We start from the raw sequence: 22084 nt of genomic DNA, 5'->3' as shown, positions 1-22084 counted from the left end.
CTATAAATAATTACCAAATGTATGCAAAGGGCAGGGGCTGCGTATCGTGTACTTTTTACTGACAGAAGAGTTTCGCTACCCCTCTGCGAATTCAAACGACTCGCATCACCTTTTCACTGTCTGAAAATCGGTGCTCGTTATCAGAATTTGAAAAAAATTGCGTGCCCTCTATTCTGTGCAATGTATAAATTGACCTCGGATCACCTTAACAGAGGTACACACGATCTGAGGAATATGAGAATTCGCCAACTGACAAAAACAGCAGGTGAAATAAAGAAAGGATACTTTTTTTCGGGCAGGTAAGAAGCGAGAATTAACTCGAAGAGACTATAGAATGAGGCAGCTAACCGGCGGCCAGAACCATTCCTTCGACTCGTGGCGGTCGTGCCAGTCGCATACCTTTCGTCTTACGATGCGGTGTCTCTCCGCTAGCCGCTTTGCAGATTGTACGGATAAATTTTGACCGAGTATAAGTACAGGCTTTGGTTAAGGATTGACAAGGCATTGCTACATGATACAATGAGTTAGCGATATATTTTAAGTGAAAAATGTCATCGACGTCGAACGATGCGCCGGTTCGATGAAGAACGGACGTTTTATTGAGTGTGCTGCATGTGTCGTGAAGGTGTCGTGCATGTGGTGACCTATCCGTTATTCTTGCGGATAGCCAGAAAATCTTTGCCGTCGGGAAAGTTGGATTTTAGCCTATGAGGTAAGTCGCAGCTATAGCATATATCGGCAGTTCACTTTGCAGTCGCTTCTTCTTTTCTTATATACGTCCGCAAGCCATATCCCTTCTCTTCAGCGCAAAGTTTACGCAATCAGCGATTCGAAAAAATTCGTCAAATTTTTAAAACCAAATCAGGGACAAGAGTTCGAAGCGCGTAGGCTCGTGCTTCAGAGAACGATTGTAAAACCATCTCATGAAAATGGAAATTCCTGTTTACTCACGGTGTTACGGTAATTAGTGGATCAAGAGGTAGGGCTGTGTTGTGCATAACCACACGCTCAAAGTAGGTAGGTAACCGGGTGATAACGGTGTTTTTTTCCTACGCTCGAGTAGCTTACTGCCGTTAAACTATAGCTGTATAAAATTAACGCCGTTTGTACGCACGGACATTTCATTCTTGGGATGTCTCGCACCGAAATTTTGTCGGATAAGTACAGTTACTGATTAAGGAACAAAATCTATTTCGTTTGCTTTTGGCCGGCGAAGGACGAATTATTTTTTCTCTTATCAACGACGCTTAATTACCTCGGCATAAGTTACACTGCGGTACTTGAAAGAGTTGTTCAGTCGAGACGAGAGATATTCGTAAAAAATAACGTAAAGAGCATGGGAACAAAGAATATCGACCGCAGGGTCATTTTTTAGCCGTAGAGGGTTCGGCGATATAGACGAGTGTTTTTTCGGGGTCAGTAAACTGATACGTCTTTTTTTTCCTCCAGCCCTGGCGAGACTAAAATCGCGCGCGGAAACGAGTTTCAGACTCGGAGATTTTAACGCTGGAATATGAAATGCCTCGTAGTCCGCAACGGATCAGGAGTTGAAGCAATGTTGCTTAAAATCTTCTAATTCGCGATGCTGAAAATATTATCGAACGCTAAGAGTAGTGGATGCGTTGCAGATCGTTGTGGCCTAGAATCGTGACCTTTGTTTCCCAACCTCAAGATCTCGTATAACGGCATGGAAAGGAGTGACACTGAATCACCGGGATTGAATTTGAAAGGTAGCCACAAGAGTTCGTGAATAATATTGCCGAACGACGTCGACATTCGGAGTTTATCTAGAGAGAATATCACTTTGTACATATGTATACACAAGCGTCGAGTTATATAAATTTTATAGCATGTACTCATAGATATATCCGGAGGCTGACTGCGATGTAAAATTGGTTTTACGCAACTCTGTGATGGCGGAGAATTAAGGATCTTTTCAACTCTCATATTTTCAGTATGGCACGCGTTTACAGCCTGCCCAACTTATACCAGAAGACTTTCCCCTTGTTTTGAAGTTGTTAAAGGAGACATAACATGATTTATATTCACACGTACAACGGTCTTCGTCACGGTCTTTGCCTTAAAACTTTCCGCATTGCAGTGTTATATTGCGTACATTGGTACGCAAGTAGAGAGAAACCGTTCAATGTGCGATAACAATAGCCGGCTAGTCTTATCTCACTTGTTGGATAAATCTTTCAGCGTTTCTTGCAGCATCTATAGAACGGTTTTAAATCGAAATGCAACCGGCGACAAGGTGTCGAACAAGTTTTTACCGAGCAGCGACTATAGCTGCGTACAAGGTCCTTTGTTAATATGCTCGGAACAGGATATAGATGTCCTTCAGTGCAATCCGACAACTGTACCCAATCCATGCCTGACCAACTCGATGATTCTTTCATCGGTTATGAGATTTCTTGGGTATTCCAGGCAGCCAATAATTGTTCGAGGAGATACTGATATTAGCGGGAAGACACGTAGTAGCTAGATTCTAGTCGATAGTTAGATTAATCGCAAACTTCCTGAGTCCCGCTACTTGTAAAAACAGTCTTTAGAACGCGGAAGTCTTGCGGAAATTCCCCCGTACCGCAAAACAGAAAATCTCGGAGATTGTCACTAGTAGAAGCATTTAGTCGTTGATCTCACTGCGGTCGAATCATGGAATGGTTAAATTATTTGAAGATGTTGAATTCAACGAATTTTTACTGCTCTTATTTATGAAACTTACAAGCTGTCAACTTTTGAAATCAATTCGAGGATCGTAAACGCATGAGAATCGCTGTAACTGATCTCGAACGTCAGCTGGTACACGAAAAGTGAGAGTTGCTCCAGCAGCGGCGTGTAGCGCACCTCGATTTAATTGTAAGAAGTATTAAACAGAAGAGCGAAAACTGCCGGACATTATCTCGCGCACAATGGTTACGTTGCGAAAGATTTTCGTGGTGTCGTATATCCATATTGCGCACTAAACCACATTGTGAATATCCCGCAACGACCATGCAATTCCCCCTATCTGGTTTTTAGTCTCTCGTTTTCCTAGCAGATACACGCCTAAGACCCACCCGGTAGAAAGCTGCGGGCAGAAAGTGCGTCGCAATAGAACATAATGAGTTATACACACGTATTTTTCTTCTCGTTTACCGAACGACATCCCGGGCTTACGGTACGGCCACAGAGCAAAACCTTTCAGACCTGAAACGGAAAACGATTTCTAACGGCTTCGCGATGCCTGCACGTAGCGCATGAGGGTGCTCCTCATCACACTGTTCGATTCCTTATATAGACGGTCTAGAATCAGTGAATAGTTGGACGCCAGGTATATGTTCCAGTTGCACCGCAAACGCTAAACGTGGGACGAAGCAGGCTGAGAATCACGTTTTGCCAGTTGCCACCCACGCTCGGGCATTGCCACGGTCGTATTGGCGATGGCTTCGGCAAAAAGTCTCTTAGATGCACGTACTGATCTTGCTGTCATGTCGGTAGCAAACACCGTAATCTAGTTTCTTATCAATGGCCAGCTAATTTAACGCTTGACTGTTGTCAACCAGGTCAGGATGCTGACAATTCTGCTCGTGCTCGTCGCCACGAGTTCCTCCGTTCGAGGACAAGTGGTGAACAGAGCACCGCACTTTATACCTGGTGGAGATATGGCTCGTCTGGCCGTCTCCGAGAGCACTTCACCTGGAGCGCCAGTCTACACTCTCCAGGGTGAGGACCCCGAGGATTCCCGAGTGCACTATTCCATCAGTGGAGAGTACTTCACGGTGGATAGAGAAACTGGCGTTGTAATCCTTAGGAAGGCGTTGGATAGAGAGACCCAGGATCTGATAGAAGTCATCATTAGCATAACTGGTACCAAATTAAACCGTTATCGAATATGTCACAAATGCACTTTACGTTTGTAACTCATAACCAGTGCCGCATAGTTTAACAGGCCACAGCTAGCCGATTCTGCAAGTGAATGTCGGTTGGCAGGTGCTGCAGAATATTCTCATTGGTTAATTCACGCAGTGTACGACATTGAATGGTAAAAGTGTTTCGACACTTGTTCGGACATTGTTCGAGCTACTTAGCACTCAATTCCAGAAATACACACCCAGTCACACTTATTTACTCTAAGGTCATAGGCGTTTTATTTCTTTTCAGATGAGGGTATTGCGGGTTCTGAACCTAATACAGTATCTCTTCGTCGAGAGATAGCCGTTCTCGACGAAAATGACAACCCACCGGTTTACCATGGTCGTCCGTATGCTGCCAGGGTTCCCGAGAGTGCAAAAGTAGGCAGTGTACTACTTCCTTCGGGCACCATAACTGTCACTGACGAAGACGGAGGCGTCAATGCTGACGTTGTTGTACGGTGTGCAGCATCGTCCCGAGATGACGACGTTTGCGAAGTCTTCCATGTCAATACGGAAAAGGTTCGACATATGGAAAAAAATTCATTTCAGCTGATACTAGTAGGCTGCCAGAATCGTCGATTCAAATCAACTGTGTTTTACTTCCAGTTAGCGGAAGGTCGTTATGAGGTTCGTATAACGTTGGCGAGTCCCTTGGATTACGAAAGAAGGAATTCCTATCTCATCAATCTTGTCGCCGTTGATGGAGCCAGTGATCCAGCGAAAAGACTACATGCCAGAGCTACTGTTGCTGTCGATGTTCTAGATGTTCAGGTATGATTTCTGACCCAATTATGGTAACGGTGATCTTTGACAGAGGAGTACAAACTGCCACAAGGCTTACTAATGCTTTTACTGTCGTTTAGGATCAGCCGCCAACATTCTTGAACGCTCCATACAGTGCAGCTCTTCCTGAAAATACCCCAGCAGGACACACTGTTCTGACAGTTAGAGCACGGGATGGTGACACCGGAGAACCGAGGCCTTTGCTGCTCAGCCTCGAGGATGACGATACAGGGCATTTCGAACTCGCGGTCACGCGAGAAGGAGACATCAGTGTCGGAAAGTTAATGACCACCAGTGCCTTTCTAGACCGTGAAGATACGAACATTTTGCAAAACGGGGGAATTTATACGTTCACAGTGAAAGCTACTGAACTGATAAATAACGAGATTCCAGCCGATACAGCTACCTCAGTTATCACCATCGTTGTCACAGATGTCGACGACCTTGCGCCGGTCTTTAACAGTGATTCATTTTCGATAAAAATTTCAGAGGATATCGGAATGGATACACCGTTACCAGGTAAGGCTTGGTCAATAAATGCATTCCGGTAAATGTTCTTCTGTTTATTTGAATGAAATGCTTAGTTTGTTGGTTCTGACATAAGTGCGTAAGACTCAGGATGGTTTCAAATTATTTTACAGGTTTAAATATGGTAGTCAGCGATGGTGACGTTGGTGACAATGCAAAGTTCTCCTTGGCTTTAAGGGATGCACCTGGATATCCAAATATCAGCCAAGCGTTTTCAGTCAGTCCTCAACAGGCTCAGGGAAGAGTACCTGTCGTTGTGAGAGCGAATAATAAATCGGTCTTGGACTACGATGTTGAAGATGAAACAAAAAGAACATTAGAGTTCGACGTCACGGCTTCTGTAGCTGGTAAAGTGGTGAGTTGTTGAATTTGCCATGTGTTACGTTCACATGTACAAAAATTTATCACTTACTAGCCAGTATTGTCTGGGGGATGAAAATTGTTGAATTTTCTTTGAATTTTTTCGAAGGTTGCATCGTCCAGAGTACACATTAAGCTTTTAGACGCGAATGACCACAGTCCAGAGTTTTCGCAATCAGTCTACAAGCTCGCAGTACCTGAGGATGCAGTCCCAGGTACTCATTTCGGTGAAGTATTTGCAGTAGACAAAGATAGTGGAGAGTTCGGAGAACTAACTTACAATCTTCGTGGTTTTGGTACTGACAAATTCGAAACCGACCCAAAGAGAGGTGGGCTTTCTGTTGCGAAGGCACTCGACTACGAGGTTCAAAAGTCTTACTCATTAACAATGGAAGCCAGGGATGGCGGAGGCAGAGTTTCAACTGTCAACATTCTGATCGAAGTCCAAGATGTGAACGACAACGAGCCCATCTTTGAACAGAAAGAATACTCGAGAACTGTCCGCGAAGAAGCATTGAGTTTTGAACCACAGTTATTTGTCAGAGCTACGGATGTTGATGGTCCAACTCAGGGGGATGGAAAAGTGACGTACTCGATCGGTCATCATAACAGTATGACGGAAAATGTTTTTAAGGTATTAAAGATTCCTGACTGTGAATTTTTTCTTATCAAAAACAATATAACGATTAATAATCTTACGTCCTTAGGTTGATCCAGAAACAGGTGAAGTCGGGATGCAAAAGCCAGCACGATCTGGCGATACAGAACGCGGTCTCTACGAACTCAGCATCAGAGCAACTGACAAAGGAAAGCCACCTCTGTACTCTGAAACCAAGCTCTTCGTCCGCGTTGGTGTTCCTGGTAATCAGAAACCCATATTTCGGGGTAACTATAAAGCTGGAGCACCGGGACCCAACACTTATCGGGCACGTCTACTGGAAAACGCTACACCTGGGACAGAAGTTGTTAAAGTGACAGCGAACGATCCTGATGGAAGAGATAGCTTACTGCAGTATTACATTGCCAGTGGGGCGAAGGATAACTTCGTAATCAACCAGAGGTACGAGAGCTCGAAAACATTTTGAATTGCAAACTTCACAAATAAAGGCCGAGAGGCTTAATTTGGTTTTTCAAACTTGTGGAAATTTTAAAATATTTTTCTTGCAGTTCCGGTATTATAACGGTTTCACCGGACGCAAGACTGGATATGGAATCCGGTGGAGACAAGTACAATGTGATCGTGTATGCAGTTGATTCTGGAACACCGGTTAGAGAGACGGCTACTACAACGGTAGCTGTGAACATTATCGATGTTAATAACAAGTCACCTGTTTTCAATAACTCGACGTATTTAATGTACGTGTCGGAGAGAGCCGCCATTGGTGAGTACGAGTTTCAGTGATCAGACATCTGCGATTATCGGATCACAGTCAGGTTCAATGCATATCTTCCATTGCAGGTGATTCCGTTCTCAGGGTTACCGCAACTGATCCAGATTCTGATGCGAACATTGAGTATACTTTGATCGAGCCGATAAGAGCCGTTGACAAGACAGGAGTTGCTTTGAAAAGTACAACTCCGTACGATTACAAAACAGCATTTAAAATAAACTCTACCACCGGTTTAATAACAGTTAATCAGGTTTTGGATTACCAAGTCGCGGCGGTAATTATTCTCACGGTTCAGGCCAGGGACCTCAACGCTGTTGTTGACCAGGAGAAACAGGTCACCGAAGTTGAAGTCACGATTTACGTTCAAGCCTACAGTGACGATAATCCGATTTTCACGAATCCTGGATGGTCAGCGAATAATCCAGTAATTCGCGTGTCAGTTCCTGAAGAGCAACCGGTTGGAACGACTCTGCTGATGCTGTCTGCCAGGGAACCAGCGACTGGTCGACCGGTTGAAACGTTCGAATTGATTCGTGATGACGATGACGAAGGTTACGTTAACGTTGGGGTTCAAAGCGGGAACGTAGTCTTGAGCAAAAGGCTGGATTATGAAAATCTAGGCGACAAGGTACAAACCAAAAATGGTTCTCGATGAATTCGTCATTATGTGGATGTAACGGATGATCAATTTGTCCTTTTTCTGACCAGATTCTTCGCTTCAAAGTTCGAGCCTTGGCCAGAGATTACGAAATAAGTCGAAGCATGTCGGAAGCTAAGGTGATCGTGTCAGTGCTAGACATAAATGACAACAGCCCGATTTTCAACCAAAAAGACTATAAAATTTCCGTACTCGAATCGTCCGCGGCATCTAAAATTATCCTGAATGTCAAGGCTACGGATATGGACAGCTCGAATACGGAACAGGAAGTGAAGAGAGGGTTTGGCGAAGTCAGATACGCTTTGACCGGTGAAAATGCAAATTTGTTTGAAATCGATCCAATCAGTGGAAACATTCTCGTGAGTATAGAATTCAATTTTCTTTCAGTAGTAGTCAAAATATTGACTATATTTTTTTTTGTGACATTCAATTCTTGTCGTAGATCGCAGCTAACACAACACTTGACCGAGAGAGACAATCCGTTCTGCGATTCTATGTTATCGCTACAGATATGCCTCAGGGTGGCGCGGAGCAGAAAACTAGTCGAGCATTAGTCACCGTTGATATTTTAGATGTGAATGACAACGCCCCCAGCTTTCCTCAGGAGTCTTACACAGCTGTGGTACCAGAAAATGCGCCAGCAGGTATCAGCGTTGTAAATATTACTGCGGTTGATCCTGACGAGGGTAAAGGAGGAACGATTCACTTTGAGATTATCGACGAAGGAGAAGCTAATGGTAGGTATTTTTTCATTCGAGGTGTTTATTGGAGCACTGATTAGTTGGATGTGCTACTGGTGCCTTTAACATCTCGTGATCGTGCTGCACAGGTCTCTTCAAGATAAATCACTCTACCGGCGAAATCTCTTCTGCTGGGCAACTGACTGGCAAAGGAAGAACGGAACCTTACAACATGCGAGTCAGGGCTCAGGATGGAGGAGATCCTGTCCTTTTTACGGACGTCGCGTTGGTTCTTTACATCGGTGACGTTGTCAGCAATGACGGTGTTCCTCTTATCATCAGGCCAACTCTGGACGAGGTGGCTCATATCGCGGAGAACTCGACTACCGGAAGTCCGGTCTTTCAAGTCGTTGCTTCGGATCCAGATGATCCAAATTTACCGAACGGGAAAATAACCTTCAAGTTTCTTGAGGAGGGAAATTTTGGGAACGACGCAAGTTCGTTCAGCATTAACAGTGAGACTGGATTAATAACGACGAAAAAGCTATTAGACCGTGAAACCAAAGACAGCTACACGCTGATTCTCGTAGCTCAGGATCTTGGCGATCCCCCCCAGCAAGCGACTCGTATTCTTCAAGTGATTATAAACGATATTGACGACCACAAGCCGCACTTCAAGCGAAGCTTAGACAGTCCGCCAGTGGAGATCAGCACTTATGAGGAAGTTCCAATCGGAACAAACATCGGAGTCGTCGAAGCGATTGACGAAGACATCGAGGAGAATGGGATGATCGATTACGTAATTGTATACGGAAACGAAGCTGGCCTGTTTTCTATAGAAAGATCGGAAAATAATTCTGCAATAATAAAATCGACAGGGCGATTGGATCGTGAACAATTTGACCGCCACCTTATCACCGTGAAGTGCTTCAAGTTTCCAATAAAAAAATCTGAGCTCACACCAAAGCCGTACAATCGGCAAGATCCTTCGGAGCGGCAAGTCTTGATAAGGATATTGGACATTGACGATAACAAACCTAAGTTTAAAAAAGGGAATTTCACGCTGGGAGTTCGACTGAACGTACCAATTGACACCAGTCTTTTGACGTTGGAAGCCACGGACGCAGATTCGGACGCCTTGCCGATGAACTACAATATGGGTGACGTATCATTTACTTCAGTTGTCGATCCATCGATATCGCGAGAAAAAATGACCTCTATATTTTCGCTAAATCCGGAAACTGGAGAGCTAAGGACAACCAGTTCAATGACAGGATTCGCCGACGGTTTTATGGAAGTTCCGATATCGGCGAATAATTCCGTGACGCCAGGAAGAGAGACGAACATCACAGTGAAGATTTTCCTAGTACGAGACCGAGACATGCTTAAGTTCGTCTTCTCCAAGCCTCCAGTCGAGGTGAGAAAATCGTTGGAGAATTTTGAGCAGGCCGTGCAACAGGCCTTGTCGCTTCCCGTTGAGGTGAACGTCTACGACACACAGTTTTATGCGAAGGAAGATAATTCCTTGGACTTTTCGTCGACTAGTTCGTGCTTCCAAATGGTTGGAAAGGAGTCCTACGATCTCAACGAAATGAAAGCCTTGTTAACAGACCCTAAAAACGAGGAGTTAAAGCGGGTGTATCAGCAGTACAACGTCGGTACGGTTCAGCACTGCGCTGCTCTCGTTGCAAGGGCCGATGCCTCTATGACACAGATGTGGGTACTTGCCATCGCTGCTCTGGTCGGGATTGCCGCGATTATTTCCAGCTGTACGCTCTGCTGCATGCACGCAAAGTGAGTAAAATTACTTTTGAATTAATATTTTACAACGCGTTAGTACACAGAGAAGATACGAAAAGACGAGTGCCGAATTTTCGTTCGAGACTTATAAACTGAAAAATGCACGGAGGTTATTATTCGCATGAATTGAACGTCATTTCTACTTTCTGCTGATGTAACAATAGTAATGATTTCGGTAGAAAATCGATTCTTACAATTTTGACGGCTTTTTACGTTTCTGAGCCTCGCGAATCCGTAAAATAAGTTTTTAGAGAAATGTCGGTTTGGATATCGATTTGGCGGTTTGTGCGACAAACTCCCGGAATAATCCTGGATAAGGATCGATGAAAAAATCTGAAAATCACAGGACTTCATTACCAAATGATAGGCTTGAAGATTTTTACTTCACTGCGTTCCCCACAAGGTTTTCCTCTTTAGTTGCTCGTAGTAGTTGTTTAGTTGTGTAACTTTCTTTGTGAAAAAAAAAAATAACTTCCCCCAGCGGTGAAATCCAGCAAGTATATGCGCAAGCATAGAGAGTGAGAAAGGAGTATGTGATCTCTCTTTGTACTCTGTGACCCATATAAAGAGAAGATACACCTCTATCTACAACTCGTCACTTGAAATAATGCCGGAAAAATTGGAAGAACATCGTAACGAAAAGATCCAGTACAAAGTACTTCTACTCTATAAAGTTCTATTGAGTGAGTAAGAGCAGTAAATCGAAAGTAATAGTAAAAAAACTACAAATTTTCTAACGGTTTTTCCCAATTTTCTCAGCTATTGGACCGACGAGGATCTCGAAGCCTTTTCCGAAATCTTAGATGTCTGAGTAGTCCACAAAAGGTCACACATATCAATTCGGTAACTAAAATTTTTTGCACAAAGAAAAAATATTGCTATAGACTTTTCTCTGAATTTCAACGATTTTGAAAAACAAATCTTTGATATAATGTATCAATGTAGTTTTGCCGGGGAAATCAATTGCCCACACTCCAAAGACGCTGCGAGCAACGGATCAAAAGTTAGAGCCAAAATACATGAAACTGGAACAGGGTTAGCGGAAAGGTGGAGAAGAATAGTTGCAACTTCGAAGCTACCCAGTTTCAGATGTTTATTTAATATGCCTTGATCCCAACACAAGTGTGTGTGTGTGTCATTGTGAAGTGATTGGACAAGTGACCAAATGGTATTAATGTGAAAGACTAAGGAAAATAAGAAAGTATGATTCAACATTGGGTTATGATATGAGTTATTAAAATAGGTCAGAAAAATGCGATATACATCTTAAGCAGAATATGACAAATTATGTATCAGTTAGTCGTTATCGTCGTAAGTACGTATAGTTGAGGTGACGACTTGCCTACAAGCGCAACGCATTTCTGTAGTAAACGATATATTATGTATGAAATTGCCTTCTAACTATTTTATGTAACCTGAATTGATGTAACTGCATGGATATGAATTAAATCACCTTTCTTCAAACACATTTCCCAAAGGGCATTGGTTGCTTTTTCTGGTTTCCTAAGAGTACACTTAGTGTAGAAAAAGTCCGTTCATCTATTTCAAGACAATAATCGTCTGGCCCCGGAATTGAAGAAGAGGTAAAAGAACCGTTTTGATCTTTCAGTCCAAAATTTTCAGATTTTCAGGCTGCTTCTCAGCTGATTTTCCAACAAGGTCTTGGTTGTGTTTTCTGGTTTCCTTAGGCCGTAATTGCTCTGTGAAAGGTCATTTGAAACGATCCGAAAACAAGAATATTTCGGCGCCGAAATCGTGGAAAAAGTAAGCCCTTTGTGTTTTGTGCGAAAATTTTCGCGATTTTCAAAAGTGCTGGAATCAATTCTTTCGCGCACTATTCCGACGTAATTTTGCAAAAGAATGCGATTGGGCGCAGTCCGAATACGCTGCGAGCAACGGTTCAAAAGTTAGAGCCAAAAAACCAGAAGCTGAATTTTCGATACTTTGCAGCTGGTTCTCTTTTCGTCGTCATTTCTCTGCTGTTGGTCCTACGCTGCTTTTGCTGCGTTTTCTGAGTTGCTGAGGGTCCAATTAGTCTAGAAAGCGTCATCCGAATCGAACCTGAGACCAAAAGTTTTTTGCCCAAAAAAAAAGTAAGGCTAACCCCTTTGTGTTTTTGGCGAAAATTTTCGCGATTTTCAAAAGTGCTGGAATCAATTCTTTTGCGCACTATTCCGACGCAATTTTGCAAAAGAATCCGATTGGGCGTAGTCCGAATACGCTGCGAGCAACGGTTCAAAAGTTAGAGCCAAAAAACCAGAAGCTGAATTTTCGATACTTTGCAGCTGGTTCTCTTTTCGTCGTCATTTCTCTGCTGTTGGTCCTACGCTGCTTTTGCTGCGTTTTCTGAGTTGCTGAGGGTCCAATTAGTCTAAAAAGAGTCATCCGAATCGAATCTGAGACCAAAAGTTTTTTGCACAAAAAAAAAGTAAGGCTAACCCCTTTGTGTTTTTGGCGAAAATTATCGCGATTTTTAAGAGTGCTGAAATCAATCCTTCCGCGCACTATTCCGACGCAATTTTGCAAAAGAATGCGATTGAGTGCAGTCCGAATACGCTGCGAGCAACGGTTCAAAAGTTAGAGCCAAAAAACCAGAAGCTGAATTTTCGATACTTTGCAGCTGGTTCTCTTTTCGTCGTCATTTCTCTGCTGTTGGTCCTACGCTGCTTTTGCTGCGTTTTCTGAGTTGCTGAGGGTCCAATTAGTCTAGAAAGCGTCATCCGAATCGAATCCGAGACCAAAAGTTTTTTGCCCAAAAAAAAAGTAAGGCTAACCCCTTTGTGTTTTTGGCGAAAATTTTCGCGATTTTCAAAAGTGCTGGAATCAATTCTTTTGCGCACTATTCCGACGCAATTTTGCAAAAGAATCCGATTGGGCGCAGTCCGAATACGCTGCGAGCAACGGTTCAAAAGTTAGAGCCAAAAAACCAGAAGCTGAATTTTCGATACTTTGCAGCTGGTTCTCTTTTCGTCGTCATTTCTCTGCTGTTGGTCCTACGCCTCTTTTGCTGCGTTTTCTGAGTTGCTGAGGGTCCAATTAGTCTAGAAAGCGTCATCCGAATCGAATCCGAGACCAAAAGTTTTTTGCCCAAAAAAAAAGTAAGGCTAACCCCTTTGTGTTTTTGGCGAAAATTTTCGCGATTTTCAAAAGTGCTGGAATCAATTCTTTTGCGCACTATTCCGACGCAATTTTGCAAAAGAATCCGATTGGGCGCAGTCCGAATACGCTGCGAGCAACGGTTCAAAAGTTAGAGCCAAAAAACCAGAAGCTGAATTTTCGATATTTTGCAGCTGGTTCTCTTTTCGTCGTCATTTCTCTGCTGTTGGTCCTACGCCTCTTTTGCTGCGTTTTCTGAGTTGCTGAGGGTCCAATTAGTCTAGAAAGCGTCATCCGAATCGAATCTGAGACCAAAAGTTTTTTGCCCGAAAAAAAAGTAAGGCTAACCCCTTTGTGTTTTTGGCGAAAATTTTCGCGATTTTCAAAAGTGCTGGAATCAATTCTTTTGCGCACTATTCCGACGCAATTTTGCAAAAGAATCCGATTGGGCGTAGTCCGAATACGCTGCGAGCAACGGTTCAAAAGTTAGAGCCAAAAAACCAGAAGCTGAATTTTCGATACTTTGCAGCTGGTTCTCTTTTCGTCGTCATTTCTCTGCTGTTGGTCCCACCCTGCTTTTGCTGCGTTTTCTGAGTTGCTGAGGGCCAATTAGTCTAGAAAGCGTCATCCGAATCGAATCTGAGACCAAAAGTTTTTTGCCCAAAAAAAAAGTAAGGCTAACCCCTTTGTGTTTTTGGCGAAAATTTTCGCGATTTTCAAAAGTGCTGGAATCAATTCTTTTGCGCACTATTCCGACGCAATTTTGCAAAAGAATCCGATTGGGCGCAGTCCGAATACGCTGCGAGCAACGGTTCAAAAGTTAGAGCCAAAAAACCAGAAGCTGAATTTTCGATACTTTGCAGCTGGTTCTCTTTTCGTCGTCATTTCTCTGCTGTTGGTCCTACGCCTCTTTTGCTGCGTTTTCTGAGTTGCTGAGGGTCCAATTAGTCTAGAAAGCGTCATCCGAATCGAATCTGAGACCAAAAGTTTTTTGCCCGAAAAAAAAGTAAGGCTAACCCCTTTGTGTTTTTGGCGAAAATTTTCGCGATTTTCAAAAGTGCTGGAATCAATTCTTTTGCGCACTATGTCGACGCAATTTTGCAAAAGAATGTGATTGGGCGCAGTCCGAATACGCTGCGAGCAACGGTTCAAAAGTTAGAGCCAAAAAACCAGAAGCTGAATTATCGATACTTTGCAGCTGGTTCTCTTTTCGTCGTCATTTCTCTGCTGTTGGTCCTACGCTGCTTTTGCTGCGTTTTCTGAGTTGCTGAGGGTCCAATTAGTCTAGAAAGCGTCATCCGAATCGAATCTGAGACCAAAAGTTTTTTGCCCAAAAAAAAAGTAAGGCTAACCCCTTTGTGTTTTTGGCGAAAATTTTCGCGATTTTCAAAAGTGCTGGAAACAATTCTTTTGCGCACTATTCCGACGCAATTTTGCAAAAGAATCCGATTGGGCGCAGTCCGAATACGCTGCGAGCAGCGGTTCAAAAGTTAGAGCCAAAAAACCAGAAGCTGAATTTTCGATACTTTGCAGCTGGTTCTCTTTTCGTCGTCATTTCTCTGCTGTTGGTCCTACGCTGCTTTTGCTGCGTTTTCTGAGTTGCTGAGGGTCCAATTAGTCTAAAAAGAGTCATCCGAATCGAATCTGAGACCAAAAGTTTTTTGCCCAAAAAAAAAGTAAGGCTAACCCCTTTGTGGTTTTGGCGAAAATTTTCGCGATTTTCAAAAGTGCTGGAATCAATTCTTTTGCGCACTATGTCGACGCAATTTTCCAAAAGAATGTGATTGGGCGCAGTCCGAATACGCTGCGAGCAACGGTTCAAAAGTTAGAGCCAAAAAACCAGAAGCTGAATTTTCGATACTTTGCAGCTGGTTCTCTTTTCGTCGTCATTTCTCTGCTGTTGGTCCTACGCTGCTTTTGCTGCGTTTTCTGAGTTGCTGAGGGTCCAATTAGTCTAGAAAGCGTCATCCGAATCGAATCCGAGACCAAAAGTTTTTTGCCCAAAAAAAAAGTAAGGCTAACCCCTTTGTGTTTTTGGCGAAAATTTTCGCGATTTTCAAAAGTGCTGGAATCAATTCTTTTGCGCACTATTCCGACGCAATTTTGCAAAAGAATCCGATTGGGCGCAGTCCGAATACGCTGCGAGCAACGGTTCAAAAGTTAGAGCCAAAAAACCAGAAGCTGAATTTTCGATACTTTGCAGCTGGTTCTCTTTTCGTCGTCATTTCTCTGCTGTTGGTCCTACGCCTCTTTTGCTGCGTTTTCTGAGTTGCTGAGGGTCCAATTAGTCTAGAAAGCGTCATCCGAATCGAATCTGAGACCAAAAGTTTTTTGCCCAAAAAAAAAGTAAGGCTAACCCCTTTGTGTTTTTGGCGAAAATTATCGCGATTTTTAAGAGTGCTGAAATCAATCCTTCCGCGCACTATTCCGACGCAATTTTGCAAAAGAATGCGATTGAGTGCAGTCCGAATACGCTGCGAGCAACGGTTCAAAAGTTAGAGCCAAAAAACCAGAAGCTGAATTTTCGATACTTTGCAGCTGGTTCTCTTTTCGTCGTCATTTCTCTGCTGTTGGTCCTACGCTGCTTTTGCTGCGTTTTCTGAGTTGCTGAGGGTCCAATTAGTCTAGAAAGCGTCATCCGAATCGAATCCGAGACCAAAAGTTTTTTGCCCAAAAAAAAAGTAAGGCTAACCCCTTTGTGTTTTTGGCGAAAATTTTCGCGATTTTCAAAAGTGCTGGAATCAATTCTTTTGCGCACTATTCCGACGCAATTTTGCAAAAGAATCCGATTGGGCGCAGTCCGAATACGCTGCGAGCAACGGTTCAAAAGTTAGAGCCAAAAAACCAGAAGCTGAATTTTCGATACTTTGCAGCTGGTTCTCTTTTCGTCGTCATTTCTCTGCTGTTGGTCCTACGCCTCTTTTGCTGCGTTTTCTGAGTTGCTGAGGGTCCAATTAGTCTAGAAAGCGTCATCCGAATCGAATCCGAGACCAAAAGTTTTTTGCCCAAAAAAAAAGTAAGGCTAACCCCTTTGTGTTTTTGGCGAAAATTTTCGCGATTTTCAAAAGTGCTGGAATCAATTCTTTTGCGCACTATTCCGACGCAATTTTGCAAAAGAATCCGATTGGGCGCAGTCCGAATACGCTGCGAGCAACGGTTCAAAAGTTAGAGCCAAAAAACCAGAAGCTGAATTTTCGATACTTTGCAGCTGGTTCTCTTTTCGTCGTCATTTCTCTGCTGTTGGTCCCACCCTGCTTTTGCTGCGTTTTCTGAGTTGCTGAGGGCCAATTAGTCTAGAAAGCGTCATCCGAATCGAATCTGAGACCAAAAGTTTTTTGCCCAAAAAAAAAGTAAGGCTAACCCCTTTGTGTTTTTGGCGAAAATTTTCGCGATTTTCAAAAGTGCTGGAATCAATTCTTTTGCGCACTATTCCGACGCAATTTTGCAAAAGAATCCGATTGGGCGCAGTCCGAATACGCTGCGAGCAACGGTTCAAAAGTTAGAGCCAAAAAACCAGAAGCTGAATTTTCGATACTTTGCAGCTGGTTCTCTTTTCGTCGTCATTTCTCTGCTGTTGGTCCTACGCCTCTTTTGCTGCGTTTTCTGAGTTGCTGAGGGTCCAATTAGTCTAGAAAGCGTCATCCGAATCGAATCTGAGACCAAAAGTTTTTTGCCCGAAAAAAAAGTAAGGCTAACCCCTTTGTGTTTTTGGCGAAAATTTTCGCGATTTTCAAAAGTGCTGGAATCAATTCTTTTGCGCACTATGTCGACGCAATTTTGCAAAAGAATGCGATTGGGCGCAGTCCGAATACGCTGCGAGCAACGGTTCAAAAGTTAGAGCCAAAAAACCAGAAGCTGAATTTTCGATACTTTGCAGCTGGTTCTCTTTTCGTCGTCATTTCTCTGCTGTTGGTCCTACGCCTCTTTTGCTGCGTTTTCTGAGTTGCTGAGGGTCCAATTAGTCTAGAAAGCGTCATCCGAATCGAATCTGAGACCAAAAGTTTTTTGCCCGAAAAAAAAGTAAGGCTAACCCCTTTGTGTTTTTGGCGAAAATTTTCGCGATTTTCAAAAGTGCTGGAATCAATTCTTTTGCGCACTATGTCGACGCAATTTTGCAAAAGAATGCGATTGGGCGCAGTCCGAATACGCTGCGAGCAACGGTTCAAAAGTTAGAGCCAAAAAACCAGAAGCTGAATTTTCGATACTTTGCAGCTGGTTCTCTTTTCGTCCTCATTTCTCTGCTGTTGGTCCTACGCTGCTTTTGCTGCGTTTTCTGAGTTGCTGAGGGTCCAATTAGTCTAAAAAGAGTCATCCGAATCGAATCTGAGACCAAAAGTTTTTTGCCCAAAAAAAAAGTAAGGCTAACCCCTTTGTGTTTTTGGCGAAAATTATCGCGATTTTTAAGAGTGCTGGAATCAATCCTTCCGCGCACTATTCCGACGCAATTTTGCAAAAGAAAGCGATTGAGCGCAGTCCGAATACGCTGCGAGCAACGGTTCAAAAGTTAGAGCCAAAAAACCAGAAGCTGAATTTTCGATACTTTGCAGCTGGTTCTCTTTTCGTCGTCATTTCTCTGCTGTTGGTCCCACCCAGCTTTTGCTGCGTTTTCTGAGTTGCTGAGGGCCAATTAGTCTAGAAAGCGTCATCCGAATCGAATCTGAGACCAAAAGTTTTTTGCCCGAAAAAAAAGTAAGGCTAACCCCTTTGTGTTTTTGGCGAAAATTTTCGCGATTTTCAAAAGTGCTGGAATCAATTCTTTTGCGCACTATGTCGACGCAATTTTCCAAAAGAATGTGATTGGGCGCAGTCCGAATACGCTGCGAGCAACGGTTCAAAAGTTAGAGCCAAAAAACCAGAAGCTGAATTTTCGATACTTTGCAGCTGGTTCTCTTTTCGTCGTCATTTCTCTGCTGTTGGTCCTACGCTGCTTTTGCTGCGTTTTCTGAGTTGCTGAGGGTCCAATTAGTCTAGAAAGCGTCATCCGAATCGAATCCGAGACCAAAAGTTTTTTGCCCAAAAAAAAAGTAAGGCTAACCCCTTTGTGTTTTTGGCGAAAATTTTCGCGATTTTCAAAAGTGCTGGAATCAATTCTTTTGCGCACTATTCCGACGCAATTTTGCAAAAGAAACCGATTCGGCGCAGTCCGAATACGCTGCGAGCAACGGTTCAAAAGTTAGAGCCAAAAAACCAGAAGCTGAATTTTCGATACTTTGCAGCTGGTTCTCTTTTCGTCGTCATTTCTCTGCTGTTGGTCCTACGCTGCTTTTGCTGCGTTTTCTGAGTTGCTGAGGGTCCAATTAGTCTAGAAAGCGTCATCCGAATCGAATCCGAGACCAAAAGTTTTTTGCCCAAAAAAAAAGTAAGGCTAACCCCTTTGTGTTTTTGGCGAAAATTTTCGCGATTTTCAAAAGTGCTGGAATCAATTCTTTTGCGCACTATTCCGACGCAATTTTGCAAAAGAAACCGATTCGGCGCAGTCCGAATACGCTGCGAGCAACGGTTCAAAAGTTAGAGCCAAAAAACCAGAAGCTGAATTTTCGATACTTTGCAGCTGGTTCTCTTTTCGTCGTCATTTCTCTGCTGTTGGTCCTACGCCTCTTTTGCTGCGTTTTCTGAGTTGCTGAGGGTCCAATTAGTCTAGAAAGCGTCATCCAAATCGAATCTGAGACCAAAAGTTTTTTGCCCGAAAAAAAAGTAAGGCTAACCCCTTTGTGTTTTTGGCGAAAATTTTCGCGATTTCCAAAAGTGCTGGAATCAATTCTTTTGCGCACTATGTCGACGCAATTTTGCAAAAGAATGCGATTGGGCGCAGTCCGAATACGCTGCGAGCAACGGTTCAAAAGTTAGAGCCAAAAAACCAGAAGCTGAATTTTCGATACTTTGCAGCTGGTTCTCTTTTCGTCGTCATTTCTCTGCTGTTGGTCCTACGCTGCTTTTGCTGCGTTTTCTGAGTTGCTGAGGGTCCAATTAGTCTAGAAAGCGTCATCCGAATCGAATCCGAGACCAAAAGTTTTTTGCCCAAAAAAAAAGTAAGGCTAACCCCTTTGTGTTTTTGGCGAAAATTTTCGCGATTTTTAAGAGTGCTGGAATCAATCCTTCCGCGCACTATTCCGACGCAATTTTGCAAAAGAATGCGATTGAGCGCAGTCCGAATACGCTGCGAGCAACGGTTGAAAAGTTAGAGCCAAAAAACCAGAAGCTGAATTTTCGATACTTTGCAGCTGGTTCTCTTTTCGTCGTCATTTCTCTGCTGTTGGTCCTACGCTGCTTTTGCTGCGTTTTCTGAGTTGCTGAGGGTCCAATTAGTCTAGAAAGCGTCATCCGAATCGAATCCGAGACCAAAAGTTTTTTGCCCAAAAAAAAAGTAAGGCTAACCCCTTTGTGTTTTTGGCGAAAATTTTCGCGATTTTCAAAAGTGCTGGAATCAATTCTTTTGCGCACTATTCCGACGCAATTTTGCAAAAGAAACCGATTCGGCGCAGTCCGAATACGCTGCGAGCAACGGTTCAAAAGTTAGAGCCAAAAAACCAGAAGCTGAATTTTCGATACTTTGCAGCTGGTTCTCTTTTCGTCGTCATTTCTCTGCTGTTGGTCCTACGCTGCTTTTGCTGCGTTTTCTGAGTTGCTGAGGGTCCAATTAGTCTAGAAAGCGTCATCCGAATCGAATCCGAGACCAAAAGTTTTTTGCCCAAAAAAAAAGTAAGGCTAACCCCTTTGTGTTTTTGGCGAAAATTTTCGCGATTTTCAAAAGTGCTGGAATCAATTCTTTTGCGCACTATTCCGACGCAATTTTGCAAAAGAAACCGATTCGGCGCAGTCCGAATACGCTGCGAGCAACGGTTCAAAAGTTAGAGCCAAAAAACCAGAAGCTGAATTTTCGATACTTTGCAGCTGGTTCTCTTTTCGTCGTCATTTCTCTGCTGTTGGTCCTACGCCTCTTTTGCTGCGTTTTCTGAGTTGCTGAGGGTCCAATTAGTCTAGAAAGCGTCATCCAAATCGAATCTGAGACCAAAAGTTTTTTGCCCGAAAAAAAAGTAAGGCTAACCCCTTTGTGTTTTTGGCGAAAATTTTCGCGATTTCCAAAAGTGCTGGAATCAATTCTTTTGCGCACTATGTCGACGCAATTTTGCAAAAGAATGCGATTGGGCGCAGTCCGAATACGCTGCGAGCAACGGTTCAAAAGTTAGAGCCAAAAAACCAGAAGCTGAATTTTCGATACTTTGCAGCTGGTTCTCTTTTCGTCGTCATTTCTCTGCTGTTGGTCCTACGCTGCTTTTGCTGCGTTTTCTGAGTTGCTGAGGGTCCAATTAGTCTAGAAAGCGTCATCCGAATCGAATCTGAGACCAAAAGTTTTCTGCCCAAAAAAAAAGTAAGGCTAACCCCTTTGTGTTTTTGGCGAAAATTTTCGCGATTTTCAAAAGTGCTGGAATCAATTCTTTTGCGCACTATTCCGACGCAATTTTGCAAAAGAATGCGATTGGGCGCAGTCCGAATACGCTGCGAGCAACGGTTCAAAAGTTAGAGCCAAAAAACAAGAAGCTGAATTTTCGATACTTTGCAGCTGGTTCTCTTTTCGTCGTCATTTCTCTGCTGTTGGTCCTACGCTGCTTTTGCTGTGTTTTCTGAGTTGCTGAGGGTCCAATTAGTCTAGAAAGCGTCATCCGAATCGAATCTGAGACCAAAAGTTTTTCGCCCAAAAAAAAGTAAGGCTAACCCTCATAGATTTTTTCGGTCCAAAAATCGCCGATTCCCAATAATGATATAATCGATATAATGATGACCAATGTCGACGTATTTTTGCGAGAGCAATTGATTGCGCATGGTGTAAAGTCGCTGTGAGCAGCTGGTCAACAGTCACAACCGAAAAATGAGACATTTTCGTCGCATCTTCTCAGCTGATTTTCCCACAAGGTTTTCGTTGTGCTATGTGTTTTTCTTGGGCCGCAATCAATTGAGAAAGGCATCTTTGAATCGATTTTGAGACCATAATTTTCGAATCCTCAATCGTAGAAAAAATAAAGTTAACCCCCTATGGATTCTTTACGTTCAAAAATCGCCGGTTTTCAGTAATGATATAAGTCATTTTTTGAAGACCTTCGTCGACAGGATTCCGCTACAGAACACGATTACGCATGTTCTGTACTCTACTGTGGATCACCATATATAGGCTCTATTATTTCGACTCAAGCTGTATAACCATGAATGCTGTCAATATATGACATTAACTTATTGAACGAATTCTGTCTCCTATTGCATATCGATTATCATCAATATTCTTATCCTCAGTACCTTCTACGTAATCCGAAATATAATTCACGACACACTGATGCTGAAAATTTCTTTGTTTCAGATATAAGAGAAAGATGAAACATGCTCGCCTCCGTGAACAGCCACGACCGGCACTGAGCTACGTATCGGCCGGTCCACGCATGGTCAGTGCTGGGTCCCACACAACTTTGGGCCCAGGAACGATGGTTACTCTGGGTCCCCACGAGGGACCTTACGAGTGGGGAGCAGATGCTGCTCTCTATCATCCGAATACACTCAACTCCAGAGCGTAGAACGACTTTCTCGTGTCAAGAATTTATTGTCTGACCGCTTAAAGCATCAGCAGTTTTCGGATATGATGCATATCGAGATTTTTAATACCGTGCGAGGCGTTTCGTTTGGTTATTTTGAACTGCTCTTCGCCTTATTTTACTGTACAGAGAGTTTGGAAAATCATCCTCTTCGGAAGGCAGGAAATGTTTTAAAAAACGGTGCTATATTGCAGTTTTAAATGTTATGTCAATATAACTAAAAGGGGAATTACGTTATTTATTACCGATAAAAATAAAGGTGAAAACCGGTTACTTAAAACCTCATTTTGTAAAGTACCTTATAAGGAGC

General features: G+C 43.2%; 1 protein-coding gene across 3 annotated transcripts; it reads left to right on the top strand.

The window, feature by feature from the left end:
- The first annotated feature begins 374 nt into the window (after positions 1 to 374).
- Positions 375 to 22060, top strand: LOC124307582 (cadherin-23). Of its 3 annotated transcripts, XR_006908839.1 has the most exons (16): positions 375 to 712; positions 3549 to 3852; positions 4147 to 4418; positions 4506 to 4670; positions 4763 to 5201; positions 5324 to 5565; positions 5680 to 6204; positions 6278 to 6630; positions 6738 to 6952; positions 7030 to 7589; positions 7670 to 7978; positions 8062 to 8356; positions 8449 to 10093; positions 10581 to 10782; positions 10859 to 10942; positions 11045 to 11549. XR_006908839.1 is itself a non-coding variant. In XM_046769413.1 (14 exons), the coding sequence occupies exons 2-14, from the start codon at positions 3555 to 3557 to the stop codon at positions 21754 to 21756; spliced, it is 5529 nt and encodes a 1842-aa protein (XP_046625369.1). In that variant the 5' UTR covers positions 375 to 712; positions 3549 to 3554; the 3' UTR covers positions 21757 to 22060. The 3 variants fall into 3 exon arrangements, 2 of the variants coding, with proteins under 2 accessions (XP_046625369.1, XP_046625383.1); XM_046769413.1 differs by lacking the exons at positions 10581 to 10782; positions 10859 to 10942; positions 11045 to 11549 and adding an exon at positions 21546 to 22060; XM_046769427.1 differs by having other exon boundaries at positions 10581 to 11550.
- The last annotated feature ends 24 nt before the right edge of the window (positions 22061 to 22084 follow it).

Source organism: Neodiprion virginianus, chromosome 1 (genome assembly GCF_021901495.1).
Source record: "Neodiprion virginianus isolate iyNeoVirg1 chromosome 1, iyNeoVirg1.1, whole genome shotgun sequence".
Lineage (NCBI taxonomy): Eukaryota > Metazoa > Arthropoda > Insecta > Hymenoptera > Diprionidae > Neodiprion > Neodiprion virginianus.
Note: the sequence above shows the minus strand (reverse complement) of the source record. Positions and strands in the feature narration are given on the sequence as shown.